The sequence below is a fragment of the Tursiops truncatus genome, chromosome X, assembly GCF_011762595.2.
Source record: "Tursiops truncatus isolate mTurTru1 chromosome X, mTurTru1.mat.Y, whole genome shotgun sequence".
NCBI classification, from domain to species: domain Eukaryota; kingdom Metazoa; phylum Chordata; class Mammalia; order Artiodactyla; family Delphinidae; genus Tursiops; species Tursiops truncatus.
In genome coordinates, this window is record NC_047055.1 from 102,815,532 (window position 1) to 102,838,522 (window position 22,991).

At 42.4% G+C, this 22,991-nt stretch overlaps 1 protein-coding gene across 11 annotated transcripts in view; it reads right to left on the reverse strand.

The window, feature by feature from the left end:
- Positions 1–19,315, reverse strand: part of GK (glycerol kinase) — a 76,891-nt gene extending 57,576 nt beyond the window's left edge. For 3 of the 11 annotated variants that reach the window (XR_004524385.2, XR_012329278.1, XM_073799274.1), the window contains exons 1-3: positions 19,086–19,314; positions 8,004–8,077; positions 5,744–5,850 (exon numbers count right to left, since the gene is read on the reverse strand). Coding sequence is in view for 9 of the 11 variants with exons in the window: in XM_073799274.1 (XP_073655375.1) it covers positions 5,744–5,850; positions 8,004–8,077; positions 19,086–19,163 (259 nt within the window). In the remaining 2 variants the exon portion in view is untranslated. Of the gene's footprint in view, positions 1–5,743; positions 5,851–8,003; positions 8,078–19,085 lie in introns of all 11 variants that reach the window. The other 8 variants (XM_073799275.1, XM_019941929.3, XM_019941914.3 and 5 more) reach the window with 5 other exon arrangements.
- Between the last annotated feature and the right edge of the window lie 3,676 nt (positions 19,316–22,991).

A 22,991-nucleotide genomic window follows, 5' to 3' on the forward strand; every position in this document is an offset into this window, starting at 1 on the left:
TTTGGAGATACAAAGAATAAGGTGAATCCTTCTTCCACATGTCAGTCTTTCACACTTGAAGCAGCTATTCTGTCCCTCCAGGCTTCTCTTCCCCTGTCTAGGCTAAACAGCCCAATTTCCTTCCACTGCCCCACCTCCATAGGGCATGGTTTAAAGTCCCTTCACCACCTCTCCTAGGAACATGCAACTAACTGTCCAAATTACTCAAGCTGTACACCCAGAATAAGACATACTAGGAATGTTCTGACCAACAGAGAGCTGAAGGGGACCAGCAGCTAGCTCCCTTGTTCTAAATAATCTTTATCCAATGCAAATATACTTACTTTATTTAACACCTTTTCTAGAGGTATAAAGATGAATGAGATTCTACTACCAGGAAACCTAGAGGCATAGGGTAAAAGGAAGAGATTTGAGGGTGTTTTTTATAAAATAGAAGGCCAAAAGGTCTGTAGGAATAAAGGAAGAGAAAGGAGAATGTGGGGGGAAAGGGGTCTGGAAATGAATGGGACACGGTCCTGATTGTTGTAGTGACAGGAGGGGATGGGATTAATACACAGGTGGAGGGAGGAGCCTCAGTAGGGCGGAAGGCTATTGCTTCCCTTGTAATGGAGGGAAGGGGGCAAGAGATCCAGACATGAAGTACTGGGACAGGAAGTTGAGGAATTTAGACCCCAGAGCCTCAATTTTCTCTGTGAAGTAGAGCGCAAGGTTATCTGTGAAAGCAGGGACTGTGAAGCTTGGGTGCTATTCAATAGAGCTCAGGCTCTGAAGCCAGACTGCTGGGGTTCAAATTCCAACTCTTCTGCTTCCTAGCAGCATGATCCTGGGTCTCAGTTTTATCTTCTGTAAAATGGAGATGATAAAAGTTCCCATCTTACAGGGTTACAAAAAGGAAAACCTAAGTTAATGCATATTAAAACAGTGCCTGGGACATAGTAACCACTCCATAAATGTCACTTATTGCTGCCATTCATTGTCATCATTGTTACACAGAGGCTGGAGTACCAGTTGCAAAGAATGGGACTGAGCTAAGTGGGACACATAAAGGAATTCCGCAGCAGCACTGTGGGCACAGCAGAGGCCAGAGACCTCGGCGGGACCTTGGCAATGGTTGTTAAGGTGGAGTATTGTGAACGTGATATGTGACAACTTTACAATGAGGGCTCACAATGAATTCATGGTCTACTAAACTCTCCTATTCTTCCCCACTGCATTAATTTCCCATTAACTAGCTGGCTGCTTCCTTAGTTGCCATCCTGGAGTTTCTTTTTTTTATATATAAATTTATTTATTTTATTTATTTACTTTTGGCTGCGTTGGGTCTTCGCTGCTGCCCGCAGGCTTTCTCTAGTTGCGGCGAGCGGGGGTTACTCTTCGTTGCGGTGTGCGGGCTTCTCATTGCGGTGGCTGCTCTTGTTGTGGAGCACGGGCTCTAGGCGCACGGGCTTCAGTAGTTGTGGCATGTGGGCTCAGTAGTTGTGGCTCGCGGGCTTAGTTGCTCCGCGGCATGTGGGATCTTCCCAGACCAGGGCTCGAACCCATGTCCCCTGCATTGGCAGGCGGATTCTTAACCCCTAAGCCACCAGGGAAGTCCCAAGCCTGGAGTTTCTATTCTATGCCCTTCACGCTACCTTTCTTTATTGGCTCATTCTAACTGGTATTCAGAACATTATCTAGAGCTATTTCGATCTGATTCATTAGTCACGCGTTTCATTCTAACCGCTTCTTCTTTCCCCTCTATCTTAATTTGGTTCCTTCATGCCAAGCAAAATTGCTTTTCTTGCAAACAATCGAAGTCCAGTGAACCAGCTTCTCAGGATTCTCTTCCAGCCACAAACAAGTCTAGTACCAGTTTCTCCCGACACAGGCCTTACGCATTGCCTCTGAACTTCTAATTGTGCTAATTTCTTGGCATTTTTACCCTAAAATCCTCTATATTTTTCTGTTTCTTAAAGAAAACTTTTCTGACTGCTAATCCCAGCACATGTGCTTCTCTTAATAGTTCCTAATTTTAATTCCTTCTTTTTCAGAATAACATGTTTAGGTTTTATAATCCTCCACCCTAGTTCACCTACCATAAGAGCAAATGAATGTGACGTGCAAGTCTTTTAGCTAGAGATACTAAAATCACTGGACAATATAAAACCTAACGCATTACTCTCGTATCTAGCAGGTCCATGCTTCATCCATATATTCTTTTTCAGGGGATTTTTTTTCCCTCAAAACTGAGTGTCACTAGTACAATTAACTAGTTAAATGCTATATTCAAAATCTGGTTAAATTTTGCTTAATATTGCCTGTGAAAAGTTATAATCGCAGTTAAGAAAATTTACTTCGAAAAAAGCCTTTGGAAATACCCCAGAATGTTATCATTGTTGTCTTGGTGGAATTATAGATGACATGCACCCTTATTTAAAAATAAAATTATAATTTCTAATTGGAACACATTTCTGGAGAAAACAACAACAACCACCCAATAAACGCACATAGCAAAACAATGACAGCCCCAGAGGAAGGCTCTGGGGCTACTAAAAGCGCCATTGGGAAGAGGTAGAAAGCTTCCATGTCTGGCAGACGTGTGCCTGTGGCAAGTTATACCACTTGCAAGGGAGATATGGCCATTGCTGGGAAGCCCTTTAGGACAAAGAGTGCCTTTCTGAGAGGCCAAGTCTCAGAGGCGAAGGAAAGGTGGGTGGATGTGTTGGCTAGGGCGAGGCACTGGGTGTGCGGGCTTCCCTGTCCTCTAAGGGTGTGAGAACTACTATCTAACCTAATCACTGAGGACTTGATGTTCTCAACTTTGTAACAGTGTATGTTGTATTTTGCTTGGATCTCATGAGGGAGGACGAATGAGACTATGTGGTATTGTAACTCTTTATAGTTTGTATTTCCTTCAGTCCAGGGACAGGCAAACAGAGCGGCCCAGCTCTCTAAGCCAAGATGGAAAGAAGCAGCCTATTTACTTGTCTTGGGCTCAAGTGAGCTGTTAAACTGGAAAGTGAACTTTAATTATGGAGACATTGTTTATAGGGACCTGAAATCAACAAACTTTGGCAGATGAGGACAACTAAAACCAATGAAACTGGAGTTTGCCAAAGAAATACAACCAGCTATGATGAACTCAATGATTACCAGGTAAGATGATAAATGAATCACCCTTTAGCTGGAAAAAACTCATTTCTTTGCCACTTTGGAACCAAAAACTCAAGTGGTTTTTGAGGTTATTATCAGTGTGGCTCAGGAAAGAAAGCACTGGACCAGGAGACAGGGCAGTTGTGCTTTCATGTTATACCACCACTAAATAGCTACACGACCTGCAAAGGGTCCCTGTTCTCTCATTTGCAGCTAGGTCTAAGTGATGGAAGATCCTTTACAGCATTAGGGTTCTGTGACCTAGAGCTCTATATAGGCAAGCAAAAGCTTGGCCCTTGACAGTGCCAATTCAATAAATTACCTGGGAAAAAAATTTTTTAACACAACTGGCCCGGTATGGAGGGGCTTGTGGAACGTTCTCTTCCTTGGCCATAGGCTGGTAGTTGTTGAGAAGGAAGTGCTGGGTCACTTTGGTTCAGGTATGGGTTTCACACTGGCTAGACACAGAGGAGCGTAGAGCAGAGAGCTGTGTGCTCAGTATTCTTACAGACAGTGCAAGTGGAAGACAAGTGACCTGGACTGGGGTTATGAGTCATCTTCACGAACACCACAAAAACAAGAGAAAAAAGAATGCCACCTGAGTGGGTCTAGAAGGCCAACATGCCGCAGCCTACCTCACCTGAAAGGGAGGTAGAATGAGGTCAAAATCATGGCCAATGGCTCTGGAATCTACATCGTGAACATGGCATTCCGCCACCTAGATTATTTACATCACTGGTAATGGATATTTCGACAACAGAGTGTGCTACTGAATGCCTCTTACACGTTTACACTGTTTAGACCATGAAAGCTGTGAGGACAGTTCAAGGAAATTGACCAACAATCACTTTGACAGAGGACTCATCTAAAACTTGGTGAATGCAACTGTAAAAGAAGTTTGAAGTACTTCACTTAGATGTAGGGATAAAATGAAGGTAGGATATTAAAAAACTGTTAACAAAATATCAAATCGTACATGGGTATTTCTTGTAAAAATCTGCAGTAACAGAAATATCACTGTTACATTTTTCCATTAATCTGTGATTGGATTAACATGTTTCCCCCATTGGACAGCGGCACGACCCTATTTGTGCTCCACTGTTTCCCTAGCACACTTAGCACATCGTAGGCACTCTGAGTTTGCTGAATGACTGGTTTTGATTATACTTAGCCTTTTTTAAAGTGAGTTTTATTTATACAAATAAGGGAAAGTCTGAAAAAAAATCAGTGTTTCAACTCAGGAGTGCTGGTAAATTTCAGAGCCAAGATGACATGAATTAAGGAACCACCAGCACCAACTGATGGTTCCCCGTATCTAGAGTCAAACTACCTAAGAAAGAAAAAAAAAGTAGCCCTTGAATGGTGAGCTTGAAAAATTTAAACTCTAAGGAGATGGCAATTACCGTATTATGCTTCCACCCTTTACACTAGTAGCATATCAATTTTAGATGACTGGGTTATTTTTTTTCTCCCTTATGAATGATGCAAAGCCAAACTCAGGTAGATATTCTATTAAAACTACTAGGAATTAAAGGGAGATACTTGTAATAACCTAACACTCTCAGACAATTATTTAAGGGAGATTTCAAAAGTGAAGTGCTTTGATTTCAAACAACCTCCCCCCTCCCCAAGCTGTTCCCTATTCTAGTCTTTCTCTCCCCAGTAAAGGGTATCCCTGTCCATCCAGGAGCTCCAGCAAAAACCCCAAGCCTCATCTGTGACCCATCTCTTTCCCCCACCCCACTACTCTCTCTGCTACCCTGACATCCAATCCATCAGCAAGCTCTGGCCCTTTCTCCCCACCTCCACTGCTACCACTGTCAATCAAGTCATCGTCCTCTCTCTCAGGACTTCCACGGCGGCCTCCACACTGGTCTCCTTGTGTCCACACTTACGCCTTTACTGTTCACTCTCCACAGTGTTCCGTACAGCAGTCAGGAAGTTGTTTTTAAACTGCAAGTCAGATCCTGTCATCCCCTATGGCCTTGCTTAAAGTCTTCTCATGGCTCCGTGTGATACTAAGAATAACATCCAAACTCCTAACTGTGGCCGACAAGGCCCCGTCCACTTCTCAGATTTCAGTTCCTTCTGAAACCCCTTACCCACCCAACCTCACCTGTCACCCTTCTTCCACTGTATTTTTGACATGCTGGCCTTCTTTCTGATCCAGGAATGGGCCAAAATTATTCCCACCTCAGGCCCTTTGCATGTGTTGCTTTCTTTTCCTCTAACATTTTCCCCCCAGATATTTGCATGGCTGGCCCCTTTTGGCCTTTGACACCGCAGCAAAAGTGTCACCTCCTCAGAGAGGACTTCTCTGGCCTTCCAATCTAAAGGAAGCCTCTCTGTGCACACTCTAGCATATCACTGGGTTTTACTTTCTGTATGGAACTTATCTGCATCTGAAATTAGCTGGTACTTATCTACTCTTACTGTTGGTCTCACTCCCACCAAAATAAAAGCTTCATGAGAACAGGGACCTAATCTTCCTGTTTATTGTTGTATCCTCAGTTCTCAAAGAAATGCTTGCCACTGCATGGGCACTCAAGTATGTGCTGGATGAATGAATTTAATTGAGATAATCATATATAGAGTAAAATATGAAAAATACCTTTTATGTTGGAAATATCAATATTGAGCTGTCCAAGTTTCTCACACGTTTTCTCTATACACTCATAGACAGAATGCAGAATTTCCTTAGGGTCCTGCTCCACCCATCTTCAAACAAAAGAATGTATTTGGTTAGTCCACAAGAGAGCAAGACACATATAATTTATTTCTCTAGAGATGTTCACTTATGAGGGAGTGGCTGCACAAATCGAAGAAAATCAGATAAGCAAAGCATATCCAATATTCTAAAGAAATGATTTAAAGAAGAGCCTATTTACTTTACATTTTTATTATTCTTCATATAGTAATTAATTATTTGAAAGGAGGTAAGTAATACCAGGCCACAAATAGCAAATATTCTACCTATTTTTAAATTATTTTTCAAATCCAGTAAGAAACTGGTTCCCCAATTCTTTATATTCTGTGGGTGTGATGAATTCTGATATACTATCTTTATGTTTCACTAGTCATTAGTCAGTTTTAAACAGACTAGATATAGATATTATTCTTTTGATACACTGACTTACTTACTTATATATCTGTGTATTTATTTATTTATGAAGCAAAACAAATTCTAGGAAGTCAAATAAGTATACTAATCTCTTTTGTCATTTTATTTCCTAAAATGTTTTGTTAGAATTTAGGGGAAAAATGTACATTCCTTCCAATAACTATTTCATGTAGACAAGTGACTGGTCCCAGTTTTCAGACCCAATCCCAGTGCAATTATGGTTAAGGTACAAGGACCTCAGAAGGATGAATGGCTCATAATAAATGAAAAGGAAGAATACCTGGGAGAAACAAATGGCATACTTTTTCTATGCAAAAGTAGAAATGACACAAGTTAAAAGAATCCTACGCTAGAATCTGGAAGTAGCAAGGAAATTCCAAATGCCTTTCTTCTCTGCCTTCCTCAGGTCTGCCTGGCTTTCCTGAGCTTTGAGTTCTGTCTCTAAATTCTCTTTTTCCAAAACCCAATCTCCTTCCACATATTTCTAATTTTTGTCCCTCCAAGTCTAGCTATTCTCTCTCTAAATTGCACTGGGATCAGGCCTGTGGATGGTCATTCTAATGCTGCTAACATATCAATAGCTTTTATTATTAAACAAAGGAATTCTCTAAAACATAGGAGAAAATTTTTAACGGAAAATTTGGTAACACACTGTTTTCCCTCTCTTTCTTAAACTGAAGTAAATTTTATGATGAAATGAACAGATTGAAAGTGCACAGTTTGTTGAGTTTTAACAAATGTATATACTAATCTAACCAACACCCCAGTCAAGATATAGAATATTTCCATTGCTCCAGAAAAGTTCTTTCATGCCTCTTTCAAGTCAATCACACACTCCACAGGCAACTACTTTTTGGATTTCCATCATCCTAATTAGTTTAGCCTCTTCTTGAATTTCAGATAGAGCCATGCAGGATGTATTCTTTTGTGGCCAGTTTTTTTCACTCTCCAGGATATCAAAGAGATTCAGCCATGTCATTGCATGTATCAGGTCACTTTTGAAAAACTGTCAAACAGTATTTCATTGCTATTGTTCTACTGATGGCAGACATTTGAGGGGTTTCCAGTTTGGGCTAGTATGAACAAAGCTACTATAAACATTCATGTAGATAAGTCTTCCTATAGGCATATGCTTTCATTTCTCTTGGATAAATTCCTAAGAGTGGAATGTTGCAGATGTATGATTAATTTTATAAGAAACTGCCACACAGTTTTTCAAACTGGCTGTATTATGAATATCAAATTTTAAATAAAATACTGTATAATATATGTATATGTACTATATAATACATATATATAAGTAGTAATATCACAATTACTATATATGAACATTATTCCCCAAAAGGATGATTTTAGTATTGGATGATAAGATATATGAATGTTTTTTAAAAACATATCTTTATTTAAGGAAAAAACCCTTACATGCAAATCAGCAAAGCAGCAGTTTGGCAATGATGGACACACAGGACTAAATGATTTCAAAGTCAACGTGGAATTTCTGATATCTAATACTCCTTTGCTTTATTACTTTATTATCGCTTCCGTTTGTCACTGAATTCCTAAGCCGTCAATCATCCACATGTTTTTGCTGAGCTACCAAGTTACTGCTTCTTTTTTTGACTAATACCTATCCCTCACGTCTTCTCAGGAGGGTGTTTGGTTAAGTTTACTTTACAAAAGCACAGGGCAGGTGGGGTGAGATGGACTAATAAACATGATGTACATTTACATATTAAATTAGGAAACATACCCTTCTCTTGGAAACTCTTGTTTTATTTCCACTTGATGATGACTAAGTAGTTCGGCTGTTTTTGAATTGAAAACCTGAAAAATATATTGCAATATTAGGGTAAAAATGCAGGTAGAGAGCAAAGATGTTTAAAAGTTATTCAGTGGGCTTCCCTGGTGGCACAGTGGTTGAGAGTCCGCCTGCTGATGCAGGGGACACGGGTTCGTGCCCCGGTCCGGGAGGATCCCACATGACGCAGAGCGGCTGGACCCGTGAGCCATGGCTGCTGAGCCTGCGCGTCTGGAGCCTGAGCTCCACAACGGGAGAGGCCACAACAGTGAGAGGCCCGCGTACCACCAAAAAAAAAAAAGTTATTCAGCAACTGAAGTTCTTATTCACTGATAGAAAAATCATTTCAGATGAAATGCCTTACAAGATGTTCTACTTTCTCTTCAGATAGAATCATGTAAGTTATAAGGTAGCTTAAGAAATAATAACTTCTCTTTAGATAAATGAAAATCTATTAAAGATAAAGCTAAAGAGGCAATTCCTCATTCTTTAAAACAAATGGTTCCAGGTGTAGGAAACTTAATACATCAACCAATTAATAGTATGGATTTCTTTTAGAGAATAGGAAAACCAAAAATAAAAGAGAGCTGGCCAAATGCTGATAGTGATAGTATATGGTTCCATTCTGCATCTACCTTGGATGTGGAGACAGGAGTCAATAGATGCCCAGGCAGGAAAGTATACTGTGTAAATTCCTTTGAAGGGAAGTGTAACAATGCATCTAGCTCTTAGGAGAGGTAAGTAGAGCCATATCAGCAGGGGGAGAAGAGTGCCGTGGCATCAAGCTGAGTGCTCTCTGTGACATGCTTGTCAGGAATTGCTGACCCTTGATGATAAAACATTAAAACCAATGAATGAAAGCTACCAGAGAAGTGCAGTACAAGCCTCCACAAATTTAAAACCACTAAAACAACACTTCTTAAAAACTTAGCAACCTTTTTTTCAGATATATTTATTTCTCACCTGGGTGTACCTATATTTAAGTATCAAATTACTTAGTCTTTCAGAGTAAGGATTCATATTTTAATTAAAACTAACTTCCAAAATCACTATAATTGCAGCAGTAAAGTCACATCCAATTAAGAAAGTGTTTCCAGGCCTAGGTTTCCTGTGGGAGAAAATTACTTGCTGAATGCAGACTAAGGAAGAAAGTAATAAGGGAAAACACACAGTGGGTCGGGTTGCTGCTCCCCTCCCTCCCCACCACACACATCATTTTTGGGAGAGGAAGTAATAAACATAATGAAAGCAAGAAGGCAAATTCTCAAGTCCTTTGAGGAGATAAAATATCTTACACGGCAAAGGTTAACTTGATACATCATAAATAAAAGGCACTTGGCTGAAGCCCATGTAATAGCCCAGTAATTTACAACTTAGCATTGGGTAGGTCTCTAGGATGTCCACTCCAACTGTCCCATTTTATCTGCTGAAGCATCTCTAGGGCCTAGAATAGTGCCTGGCATAGGGTTTGATAATCACTAAATATTTGCTGAATATCTAAAGAACTGTGGTCTATCAGGTACTTATTAGGAAAAAAATATTAAATAAAATGGGAAATGGGGACTTCCCTGGTGGTGCAGTGGTTAAGAATCCGCCTGCCAATGCAGGAGACATGGGTTTGAGCCCTGGTCCTGGAAGATCCCACATGCCACGGAGCAACTAAGCCCGTGCGCCACAACTACTGAGCCTGTGCTCTAGAGCCTGCAAGCCACCACTGAGTCCGCAAGCCACCACTGAGTCCGCGTGCCGCAACTACTGAAGCCTGTGCACCTAGAGCCCATGAGCCACAACTACTGAAGCTCACGCGCCTAGAGTCCGTGCTCCACAAGAGAAGCCACCGTAATGAGAAGCCCACGCACTGCAACAGAGTAGCCCCCGCTTGCTGCAACTAGAGAAAGCCCACGCGCAGCAACGAAGACCCAATGAAGCCAAAAAAAAAACACACAAAAAAAGGTGAAAGTAATTTTAATAACAGTTTATTTAAACCAATATATCTAAAATTATTTCAACAGGTGATCAATATAAAATTAATTAGATCTTTCACTCTTTTAGTATAAGTCTTTGAGATCTGGTATAGATGTTATACTTATGGTCCACCTCAATTCAGACTAACCACATTTAAAGTGATCAATAGCCGCCTGCAGCTAGTGGCTGTCATACTGGACAGTGAAGTTGTGGAGTACTGCTTTTCTCATAAATCTAGGTTCATGTGAGGAACTGTAGTGAAGCCTCCTGATTATCCATTTGTCTGCAGACGGACAAGTACACAAAGCAGGCTAATGATGTTTCCATAAGACTCTATGGCTGAAGAGTATGAGACACTCCATATGAGAACACATTGCCGAGTAGCGAGAGTGCTAGTCGGTTCTTTTCAAGTAGATTTCAAAAGCCCTTGTCTATAAAAGATGGCAGGGGCTATAGAGTTTGCTTTATAAAAGGTCTAGCACAGTCATTTGTCTAAAAATCATTAGATGGCAAGGAAGAAACACCCCAGAATTACAGATGCTCATGTTTTTCTCCCTTTTCAAGTTTGAAATTCACCTAATTTAAAAATTAGTTAAAACTTCAGACTCACAATGGCACAGAACAGAAAACTCTCTTTAAGAAAATTAATTTAAAGAAATACTTTAAGACACAAGAGTCTATGGGATCTAGAAGAGATCCTAGAGTTCCTCTGGGCTAGTGTTTTCAAAGTGTGCTGCCCGCATCTCTAGGACCCTTCAGAAGCTGAGAGGGAAGGACAGGGAGCTCTGGACCACGCCCTCCCTTAGATTTCACATTTTATTGACTTCAGCTTCCAGAAGAGAGCTTAACAATGGAGTTCCAAGGCAAAAAACAAAATGACAACACACACTGAAATGGCCCTAATGGAATGCTCTCTTGTTTGCAAAGGGAGCTCCAAGAGATCGCATAATACTGACAAAACAGGGCTAAACTCTAGGTTTTCTAAATACCAATGCAGAGCTTTTCCAGTACAAAATCAGACTGATACTAATTAGGACTTTTTCATTCATTAAGTGGCAGTGAATACAAAGGAGTTTTCTAACACAGGGCTGCCTATGCTACAACGAGGAGGTAGGACATCCAACCCAGACTGGTGGGCTCAGAGAAGGGCTCTCAGAAGAGGTAACTTCCAGGCTAAGACTTAAGGTTGAATATAAGGGAGTCCGAGTGGGACTGGGAACGGTGGGGAAGCTAGGCTGAGGCAGGGAGAGCAGCTGCAGATGTGTCTGCAGTGACCCAGGTAAGACACCTAGAGGGCTCCACTTGGAGGCCAGCAGCAGTGGGGACTGAATGAAGTGCATTGCTGAGAGAGATTCAGTTTAGGAGGTATAAGCAAATAGATGCGTCAAGGGCTTGGATGGGGAGGAGTGACAAAAAAGGAGGAATACTCAAGGATGACAGGTTACAAGTTAGAGTAGGCAGTGTTTACAAGACAAAGGTAGGGCAAGGAGAAGTAGTTAGGGTACAGAAGGGGGTAAGGAGATTGCAAATTTCATTTTAGATAACGTGTGTTTGAGGTGTAACTCGGCACAGAAGTGGAGATACCCAGTAGTCAATTGCTTATGTTTTAGGTCGTAAGCTTAAAGAAAGAGATCCATTAAGGGTACAAACTTGGAACTAGCAGATAAATAAGTCCTGGAGAGCTAATGCACAGCAGAGTGATTATAGTCAATGGTAATGTATCATAAACTTCCAAGTTGCTAAGGGAGTAGATCTTAATTATTTCCACCACAAAAATAAATGATAATTATGTGACATGGTAGAGCTACGTGGATAATGCTATGGTGGTAACCGTACTGCAATATACAAACGTATCACACAACATGGTGGACACCTTAAACTTATACCACGTTATATGTCAACTATATGTCAATTAAAAAACAAGAGATCCAGTCTTAGAATTTCATGTGGGCCGGAAAAGGCAGTTGAGAACGTTATGCTTGTGTAACATGGAGGCAAAGAGCATGGGCCTGGGAGAGCTGGGGCTGGGGGTCAAGCCCAGCCCTGCCCATGTCAGCTGTTTGACTTTAACTTCTCTAAGCCTGGACTCTTCCATCTGTGAAAGGATTAAATAAAATAATGTATGCTAATATTGTCAGGAACCAAGATTTTTCGGTGCAAGAGGAAATAAATATAAAATGAAAGAACTTAAGTGAACTGTAAAGTTAATTAGAACTGGAAATATCAATATGAACTGAGGCTTTTAAAATCTGTCCCCTGAAAGAGCCTAGAAACAGTGACATCTCTGCGACAGTGACCAACACTAGAACTCAGAATTTCATCTCTAAATATGGTTAATCACTAAAGGAAAACTTGGAGAAATATTTGGAAAAATAGCTGACTCCAGGTTTAAATTCACCAAAAAAGTACATTAAGAAAATATGACAAGTATGAATAATTGTTAAATCTGGGTGATGGATTCACAGCCATTCATTACGTTTGTCTTTTTACTTTTCAGTGTGTTTTAAATTTTTTCGTTTAAAACATCGAAAATATATAGAATATAATAAAAAAAATAATGTATGAAAAGTATTTCGTAGAGGGCAGGCACACAGCATGTATCCAAAAGATGTTACCATTACTGTTGTGGCTACAACTGGTACTATTTTTATTACTGTTCCTATTATTACTACTACCACCAGCATAGCAGATAGGTGATAAGAGTTAGGATTCAAAAAGTCACCAGTGGGCTTCCCTGGTGGCGCAGTGGTTAAGAATCCACCTGCCAATGCAGGGGACACGGGTTCGAGCCCTGGTCCGGGAAGATCCCACATGCCGCGGAGCAACTAAGCCCGTATGTCACAACTACTGAGCCTGCGCTCTAGAGCCCACGAGCCACAACTACTGAGGCCGCGTGCCACAATTACTGAAGCCTACACACCTAGAGCCTGTGCTCCGCAACAAGAGAAGCCACCGCAATGAGAAGCCCGTGCGCCACAACGAAGAGTAGCCCCTGCTGGCTGCAACTAGAGAAAGCCCGTGCAGCAATGAAGACCCAACACAGCCAAAAATAAAATAAATTAAATAAATTAATTTTAAAAAATCACCAGTTCTGTATTCATCTCTAAGCCCAAATCCTGTCTCAGCTCCAGATTTTGTTTTTGGTGGGGGAGGGCAATTAAAAACTGAAGAAACAACTTCACATAGGGAAGGAATTCAGCACAGTGCAGGCGCATAGCATAAACCCAAAACCCAAAGATAGCATAGCATAAGCCCAAAAGATGTTACCACTACTGCTGCTACTACTACTACTGCTACTACTGCTACTTATTATGATTATTACTACTACTGCTACTCTTACTACTTCTATTATAAGAGGAGAATTAGAATTAGAAGTCATTAGCTCTATATTTACCATTGTGCCTAAATCATGGTCAATTCCAGATTTGGAGGAGGGGGACAGTTAAAAAGCTGAAGAAACAAGGAAAATTACTTCTATAAAAATTGTTTTAAAAGGACTTTCTGAAACAACGCATGCCTTCTGTCTCAGCAGAAGGGGAGTAGTGGAGAGATGAAGACGAAATGCAGTCCTTACTAAGTAACTGTCTTTCACGCTTGCCTCACTCACCCTATGACTAACTCAGCCATCCCATCATAAACATGCATTCACTTCCCTCCCCACGTGGTTTCCCCACTAGCCTACTCATGCCACACTCAGCTTTACTGTGTGATAAGTAAGACATTTTTCAGGAATATAAACTCCATCTCTAAAACACTATGTAAATTTGCGGGACCTAAAATAAAAATATTAGCTACAATCATGTTACATCGCAAACTTGACCACAGAAGGCATAATGGCATCTTCCAACAAGCCACAGAAGTAAACACAGCAAATGGCATTGTATTTTTCTTAAAAAAGGAAATTATATTAAATAGCATATTCATACATCTAACATAGCTATAGTTGCCAAATTCAACTTTTTCCAAGACCCCGCAAGTTCTCCCTTTCTAGTCTTTCGGTCCAAGAGTTCTAGTCAACACATCAAGCCCTGGAGGCCTCTCTCTGCTGTTGTCTATTCACGTAATGAGCACCGACCAGACGCCAGATGCTGTATTAGGCTTTGGAGAGGGGGAAAAAAGACACCATTCTGCCCCTCAAGGAACTCAAAACTGAAGGCTCTAAACATTTATGCTTATGAGACAAGAGGACAAGAGAGGGTGGCAGCTCTCTGATGAGAACATGTTCTTGCCATGTCTGTAATGTTATGGGCAAGAAAACTAACCAACTTAGTGCGGGGGGGACACAAAAGAATCACATTTACATTTATTATAAGAGGGGCCTCATTCGAGCTATGAGCCAAATTAGTTTTACCAAATTTACTGTTCATTAGTTCCTGGCCCTTAATGGGTGCCTAATACTTATGTGTTGGATACATAAATGAAAAAAGAAAGCGGAAATCTATCCCTTAACCTTGAGATCTCTAAGTATGATGAGACAACCGGGGTCAAGGCAATGTTTCCTGCCAAAATAAGCACGGAGCTACAATTCAGATCATTCTTCATAGATGCTGGCTATTGGAACAAAATGGTTACGCAACCATTATCCATGGTGACTACACCTAAGCCCTGCCCAGGCCCCGCTTAATCTGAGTCACAAGATGATCCAAACCAGCAGGACTTTTTCAAAGGCAACATTTTTTTACATATTGTGAAACCTGTGTGTGAGTACGTTTTGCTTGGTGAAGATTCGTCTGTGAACATAATCAGAACTGGTAAATGGCCTTCCCCAGCCTCCCATCTTCCCTTCACAGTGCAGTCAGCCCTCCATATCCACGGTTCCGTTTCTGTAGATTCGACCAGCCACAGATCAAAAATATTTTTTAAAAAATTCCAGAAAGTTCCAAAAAGCCAAACTTGAATTTGCCCTGGGCCTAGCAACTATTTACATAGCATCTACATTGTATTCACAACTACTTACATAGCATTTACATTGTGTTAGGTTTAAGTAATCTAGAGATGATTTGAAGTATATAGAAGGATGTGCATAGGTTTTATGCAAATAATGCACCATTTTATTATATAAGGGACATGAGCATCCTAGGATTTTAGTATCCACGGGGGTCCTGGAACCAGTCTCCTAGATACCCAGGTTTGACTGTACTCAGGTAGCTTGGGAGCCTAAGGCAGGAGGTGTTAGGAGGATAGGTTTCTGACTGTGACAGACCTGGACTTGAATCCCAGTTCCACGTTACTCTGTAACCTTGGGCACACTCTTCAGCACAGTCTAATCATCTGGGTAAAGGAGCTTAATAATACTACCTACATCATATTTGTTATGAGGATTAAATGAGATAATGCTGGAAAAGTCCTCAATGCAGTGCCTGACACATTGCAAGTCACAACACATTCTAATCCTTTGTTTTTCGGGGTTTTTTTAGCAGTCAACTTAATGGGGAAAAAATAAAGTTACCAAATTAAAGAAGGAAGTTGACTGTTTAAGCTGAAGCTTTTGTCTTACGAAGAAATGGCTCCTCCTTGAAACCTGTTACACTAATTCTCTTTCCAAGAAGTTCCTACTCTGCAATCTGGGTAAACACATGCCAAGCCCAGTTCACTTTCCTATCAGACAAGTTGGAAATTTTCCTTTGGTACAAAACATATGCATAGGATCCCAAGATTTAAGTCTTTGACAACTAGAGGAAGAAACGAACATGTTCTAAAATTGCAGGTCTACTACTAAAAGAGAAGAAATTAAGTAATCAAACATACCTAAGTCAGAGTTTTAACATTTTTTTGACAAGATAAAAAAGAAAACCAGATTTAAAATTCAGTTGACCTATAAAAATCTATTCAACAAATATGTATAAAGTGCTCCTGTAGATAAAACAGATGTTCATTTGTCATGTTGACCAAGATATTTTAAGGAATGCAAAGATGAACAAGTCTTAAAAAGGAGGTTCCTGCTTTCAAGTACAGCAGATATACAATGACACGAAGTAGGTGCTAAGAGCTATTAACAAATAAAAAAGAATGCTATAGAAAGGGGGAGAAATTCTGACTAAGGGTTTGAGGAAGACTTCTACCAAGAGATGGCAGTTGAGTACAATTTGGAGGTAAAATTTGGAGTAAAATTTGGAGGTAGAGCACAATTTCAAGAAGCAGATATGGGAAATTTTCACAGGGAGGAAGCATTTCCCTTGGACGAAAGAACATGAATAAAGAAATCTTGTGTCCCTTATGGGAGAAAGCCAATATAGCTGGCATAGAAAAAGGGAAAAGAAAACTTAGCAAGGTTATTGGTCTTGTGAATGTTGAATGAGATATGACAATTCAATGAATAATGGTCAGGAAATTATTTTAGTACCTTTCACTCTATAAGCTTCCTTATGACAGTCCTTACCTGCTGTATTCTTTCCTGAGAAGCAAATATTTTTGAGTCATAATTACAATGTGGAACAATATGACTAGAACAACTCCTGGGAATCACCTTGTGACTGAAGCACTTATTCAGCAACTCTATTATCTGTATTTTGTAGGGAGTGCTTTAGCAAACCTCTTTCCTTATAACCAAGGGAAAAAAAAACCCTTTCGAAACCATTCCCAAGTTTTTCTCTACTTCACACAGGATCCCTTCACACAGGTAGTCTTTTATTTACCTCTGAAGCTTTCTTGCATAGTTGTTTCTCAAGCAGCAGGAAACTTTATTGATCAACTTCTAAACATCATTCTATAAGCAGGACAGGAACCTTCTGAATGTGCACCTTAGCTTACTCACTGAGATCAAGCCACAGTAAACAGCACCCAACTTTTTAAAGGCTCATGACACTGAACAACTGATTGTGATGATACTAAGTTTTCATTCCTTCCCCACCAATGCAGAAAGATGCCTCTTGGGCAACAAAATCTGAGGGACCAGGAACAACCTGCAGTAGATAAAGAAGATTGCTGGGCTATATGGAGAGCAACAGTGAAAAGTCAAAAGGAAGAAAGGCACAGTCAGGCTGGTAACTAAAAAGGCAGCCTACAGAGTTATGAAATATTTTACCCACTTTCATAGAGGGCAAAGGCTGCATAAACTTGAGAACAACTGCCATGTTTGGTTTGGCCCCTACAATCCATTAGGAACTAGTTGCCAACATTTAAGAACAGGAAGATTTCACTGAAAACTCTAGACTACCAGCTTTTCTTAAAGAATTTGAAGATTTGGCAGCACGGGGCTAGTGTTCCTGCCTGGCAGCTACAGGTTTCCCCTTAGCCTGAGTCTGCTCTCCAGTCTGCCCTCCTCCCTCTACCTGCCTGGCCCCTGGAGGCATTTGTGTGGGCAATTCTTGAATACGGCTTCAAAACTCAACGAACAGCGCACTGTCTTGATGGTCTTTCTTAATTTGGGAAGATGGTAGTGATGATTGTGTATTTTATTAATCAAATCCAGGTAGGCTAAGTTTCTTACTTATGATTCTGGATTACTTTATAGACACTTACATGAAAATAAGACATAGTGAAACCTGCCCTGGGTGATCAGAAGGTAAACAGTGTAAGAGACGGTAGAATTATGTCTTGGCAGCTCAAACCAAGGTAAGTCATTAAATAAGAACCAAGCTAAAACTGGACTGAAGGCTTTTGACTTTAGACAAGAGAGATGAGTATCAAAATGAAGGTACAGGGGCTTCCCTGGTGGCACAGTGGTTGAGAGTCTGCCTGCCAATGCAGGGGACACGGGTTCGAGCCCTGGTCTGGGAGGATCCCACATGCCACGGAGCAGCTGGGCCCGTGAGCCACAACTACTGAGCCTGCGTGTCTGGAGCCTGTGCTCCTCAACAAGAGAGGTCGCGATAGTGAGAGGCCCGCGCACTGCGATGAAGAGTGGCCCCCACTCACTGCAACTAGAGAAAGCCCTCGCACAGAAACGGAGACCCAACACAGCCAAAAATAAATTAATCAATTAATTTTTTAAAAACACAAAAATACTCACTAAAAAAAAAAATGAAGGTGCAAATGCAGGTTTTGGTCAACTAAACAGAGCTCTGAAAAAAATATATATACTGTATGTACAATGTATACATACAGTATATATACATACTAAATAATGCATGAAAACATGATTTGAGACAAAGAAGTGATGAGGGAGCTAAGTAGTCATTAAATATTTACATCAACTTGCCAGATTAGTCAAATGTCCACTGAAAGCATGGGCTCTTAAACAACAATAGTTTTTTAAAATTACTTTTAAATTATCTTACTGAAGTCAGTGCTAGGTCACTTTAAGAGCAAGTTTCCTAATTGCCCAAAACAAATTAATCAGCAGAAAGTCACTTAAATAGCACTCCATTATGGCAAAACTCTGCTGTCAGACATGGTAAATAAAACGAGAAATAGAATTTCCCTGCCGCTTTACGCTGTGAAGCGCAGAGAGGACAGTCATCTTTGTAATGGGCAAAGTATCAGAAATGAAATTTACGAATCTTCGAAATTAAATAAAGACTCTGGTAAAAGCAGTGTAGTGTGACTTTTTCCTAATGTGCTCTGCCACTCGCCGGCCCCCGCCCCCCGCCTTAGCGTTCTACCTTCTGCAATGTCTGTGGGAGAGAATGACAAGGCATCATTACGCTAATACTATATTCGTTCCACTGCTCCAAAGGACGCTGTTAGGCTACCACAGCCGTGACACAGCTCCCCCCATCCAAGGACGTCCTGCCCCCGGCAGGCCAAATGCTTCTGGGGAAGACTGCAGCAGCGGTCAATGTGGCCACCTGTCCCTGGCTGCAGGCGGGCTGCTCTGCACGGACGCTCGACGAGTCCTAGCTCCCTTCGGGGGAGGAGTCCCCCCATTAGAAGGCGGCCCGGTTCCTCCTTCAAGGCCACGGCTGCTCAGCTCAGCCGCGGGGGTCGCGAGAGGCCGCGTTCCCCCAGGCCCGGGCGGGGCAGCTCCAGCGTGGCAAGTCCCGCTCCGGGGCTCTTGGCCTCCTTCTCTTGCCTGGCGGCCGGGGCCCCGGGCCGTGGGAAGAACGGGATGGGGACGCGACACCCAGCCCCGGCGTTCCAAGGCTCCCGCCCCGGTTCATCACCTACTCAGGGGCACCCCGGGCTCACCAAAAAGCGCGTCGAGCTGGTGCCCTGGTCCACTGCTCCCACCAACGGCCCCAAAACTGCTTTCTTCGCGGCTGCCATGAAACCAGCTTGGGGTCGGCGGGCGGTCGCAGCCCGTTTCCCTGAGTGACGGCGGCGGGCGGCGAAGGGGCGGGCGGCGAGTCGGGAGGGCCGGGGGACCGGCAGCAGTAGATGGCTCGGACCGCGCTCGGGCGGCCCCTTTACCGGCGCGGAGCCTTCTCACCCCGCCCCTCCAGCCCAGGCCCCGCCCCCACCAGCGTTCCCCACGACTCCGGGGGCGGGGCGGAGGGGGGGGGCGCTGTCTGCCTGGCCGACCAATTACCGAAAGCGGAAAGAGAAGGAACATTCAGACAATCTGAGGTAGCTAGACGTCACGGGGGCGGGGCCTGGGCGCGGCGGAGGCGGTGGCCGGCGCGACAGGTCACGTGGGCCCGGCGACCAGGCGGCCAAGTCGGCCTGCCGCAGGGCCGGGGCTGGGACAGGTGGTGCCCACGGTCAGGGAGCGTCTCTGGCCCGCGGAAAGGCCACAACCCTACCAGCGCCCTGGGGCTTCCGCTCGCGGATAGGTCCCAAAGGGCAGAACTGCTTGTTCCTCTGGTGGGCTGTGCAAAGCAAGACGTGAGTCACTCTTTGGACCGACCCTACCGGGCCTTCCCGCGCTTCCCACGCCCCGCCCACTTCCCGGTTCCTCGTCCAAGAAAAGAATAATCCCCTCTACTGGGACTGACCCTATGTAGTGTCACCTTCAGGAGCAGCGCGAATCCTTCGCCTTTGGAGGCTTTTCAGGGATAATGAACGAGTTAGTTCTTTCGGTTTAGCGTTTAAGTGAAGCGCTCAAAATCAACCTCCTGGGGTCATCCGTAGACTATCCGGAAAGAAGTCGCCGGGGTCCTCCCTGTCCTGATGCGCCCTTGCCCCTCGTTTGGCCTCAGTCTGATGTCCCCTCCCTCACAGGCCCTTTTCTTCTCCCTCCGGTAAATGATGTGGACAGCAAAAGGAGAAAAGAGTCCTGCTTATTTGACCTTGAATTTACCTTGCTGGATTCTTTTAGATCCTGTGTTCCAGGAGTTTTCAAAGTCTGGACCGAGACCCAATGTGAGACATAGCTTACAAAACAACCCCAAGCCTGTGTGCCGACGTGTGTGTGTGTGTGTGTGTGTGTGTGTGTGTGTGAGTGTGCGAGCGCAGGCGCGCATTTATTTATAATTTATATAGTTACATATATATAAATACATTTTATATATTTTTACATATATTTTAAATGTTTCCAAAACCATATTTATCCTTCAATGCTATGCATTCTGTATCTTTTTTATTCTATTGCATATCATTTTTTTAAAAATGCTGGTTGAAAAATCACTAAATTGATTTTGTAAACCAGCATGCTCAATCCATTTCAAAAGCATTGTACTATTCCCACTCTCGCATATTTTTCCACTCCACTTCCCCAATCTCTCACGGTTCTGGAACATCATTTCTATTTTTCCCCCCTCTCGCCTTCCTCTACACCACCTCACTTATTCATCTCTGTGTTTATAGTTTTACAACTCTTGCTCTGGAAGCAAATTTTCCTATACTCTGTCTAGAAATCGAATTCTAGTGTTCCAGATGAGGCCTACTTGTAGAGATGCTGGACTTGGTAACTACTGATAAACTGGCTTGCTTAAGGATAGGAGTGCAGATGAATCAGTATTTCTGAATTTCCTGGAAGAGGAAGAGACACAGACAGGCATACAGGCACATGTAAAGGAACTAGGCTAACTTGCCCCTAAACACCCTGAAAAACTTAATTGACTGAAATAGATAAGGATTTCCTTGACGCTAACAGGCAGTAAAAAGAAAGCCACCAGGCTTCCCTGGTGGCGCAGTGGTTAAGAATCCTCCTGCCAATGTAGGGGACACAGGTTCAAGCCCTGGTCCGCGAAGATCCCACATGCTGTGGAACAACTAAGCCCGTGTACCACAACTACTGAGCCTGTGCTCTACAGCCCGCGAGCCACCACTACTGAGCCCGCGTACCGCAACTGCTAAAGCCCGTGCTCCTAGAGCCTGTGCTCCGCAACAAGAGAAGCCACCGCAATAAGAAGCCCATGTGCCACAACTAGAGAAAGCCCCTGCGCAGCAACAAAGACCCAATGCAGCCAAAAATTTAAAAAATAAATAAATTTATTTCTTAAAAAGTTAAAAAAAAAAGCCACCAAACCTACCACTTTGATCCATTAAAAGAAAAAAAAAATCCCTGACCATGTTTGAACTTTCACACACTTCTGACTCTCAGATTCTAACAGGACAGCAAACTATTTGTTCAGCAGCATCATGTGATCAGAATTCAGACATTTCAGTAAAAGTGGGGCTAGACGTACATGAGAGATTCTAAAACTTATTGATCCTGTGGTTCCCACAATAGTCTGTGTTCCACATCCTTATTCTTTTCACCAAAACAGAACTTAGGCCACTGAGGAAATGTGACTTATGCACATCTCATCCCACATGGAATCTGAACTATGATCCCTTCTTGTCTTAACACAGGCATTCGAAACATCTGCCCAATGTTCCAGAAACTCAAGATACTTATCGGACCCCTACCCTAAAATAACTCATGATTCCTTAAAGACAAATATTTCCTTTCTTGTGTTGGGTCAACTGTAATTCTTGAACAACGTTATGGCTTTTGACTATATAAGCCCCTGACTCTTTATCTTCCCCAGAACAGAACCTGAATCTGTCTCCAGAATTGCAATTCCTAAGACTCCCACAAAGCTCTTTGTTTTGCAGCCTTGATACTGATTATTGATACCAAGGGAAGGGTCTTAAATGGCAGAATCCAGCTCAGCCGTATCTCAACTCCACACCCTAAATATTTACTCTGACTGTCACAAACCTATTTGCTTTTATCCTTTTGGAATCTCCCCCGTTTGCCTGCCCTCTCACATCCCTTTAAACCCCAGCTACAGTCTGTAAACTTAAATCTATATAAATGCAAAAGTCAACCAATATATCTTCTGATTCCATTTTTCATACTATGATTGAGAAAAAGTTGGAAATAACTGTTGATGACAAATTAATCAAGGGACTTCCCTGGCAGTCCAGTGGTTAAGACTCCGGGCTTCCACTGCAGGGGGCACTGGTCCAATCCCTCATCGGGGAACTAAGATCCCATGTGCTGCATGGCACCGCCAAAAACAAAACAAAAAAATAATCAATTGTCAATCTAAGAAAGAAATGGAAAATTTTATTCGATCCAACCTGAGGATTATAACCCAGGAGACAGTCTTTTAGAAAGCTCTGAGGACTGTTAGAAGACACAGCACGGTTATGTTTTTGAGACAAAGGGTGATAATGTCAAATGACATATTGACAGTTTGCACAATGCAGATCTGCATGTAGAAAGCCAGTAGTGGGTCACCCTGTCTCTTTACAAAATTAAGAAGGAATGTTAACTCCTAAGGAGCTCTGGTTAATGCAGATGCACAATACACACTAAAGGGGAGGGAGGAAGCCCCAACAGGCAGAGAATAATTTTATGTTTAAATTTTTCTTGTCTTGCCATAAAATATGAATTTAATTTCATCATAACAATGGTCCACGTGAGGCCCAGAGTGCATAAGTGGCTCATCTGAGTCCTTCTGTGGTAGAACCAAGACTAGAATTTCCATCTCCTTGACACAGGCCTAGTGCCCTTTGATAGCAACCTGAGGAAAACTAGGAAGAGAAATGGATAAAAAGGAAAAAGGTAGGATGGTCCGCCTTGATCTCCCCAAGACCCGTTGAGATTTGAAGGCAAAGCGGTAGAAGAAACACTGGATTGGAAAACTAAGGACCTTGGTCTAGTGTTGGCCCTGGCATTCAACACTTAATCTTCCTAAACTTGAGTAACTCATTGCCTCC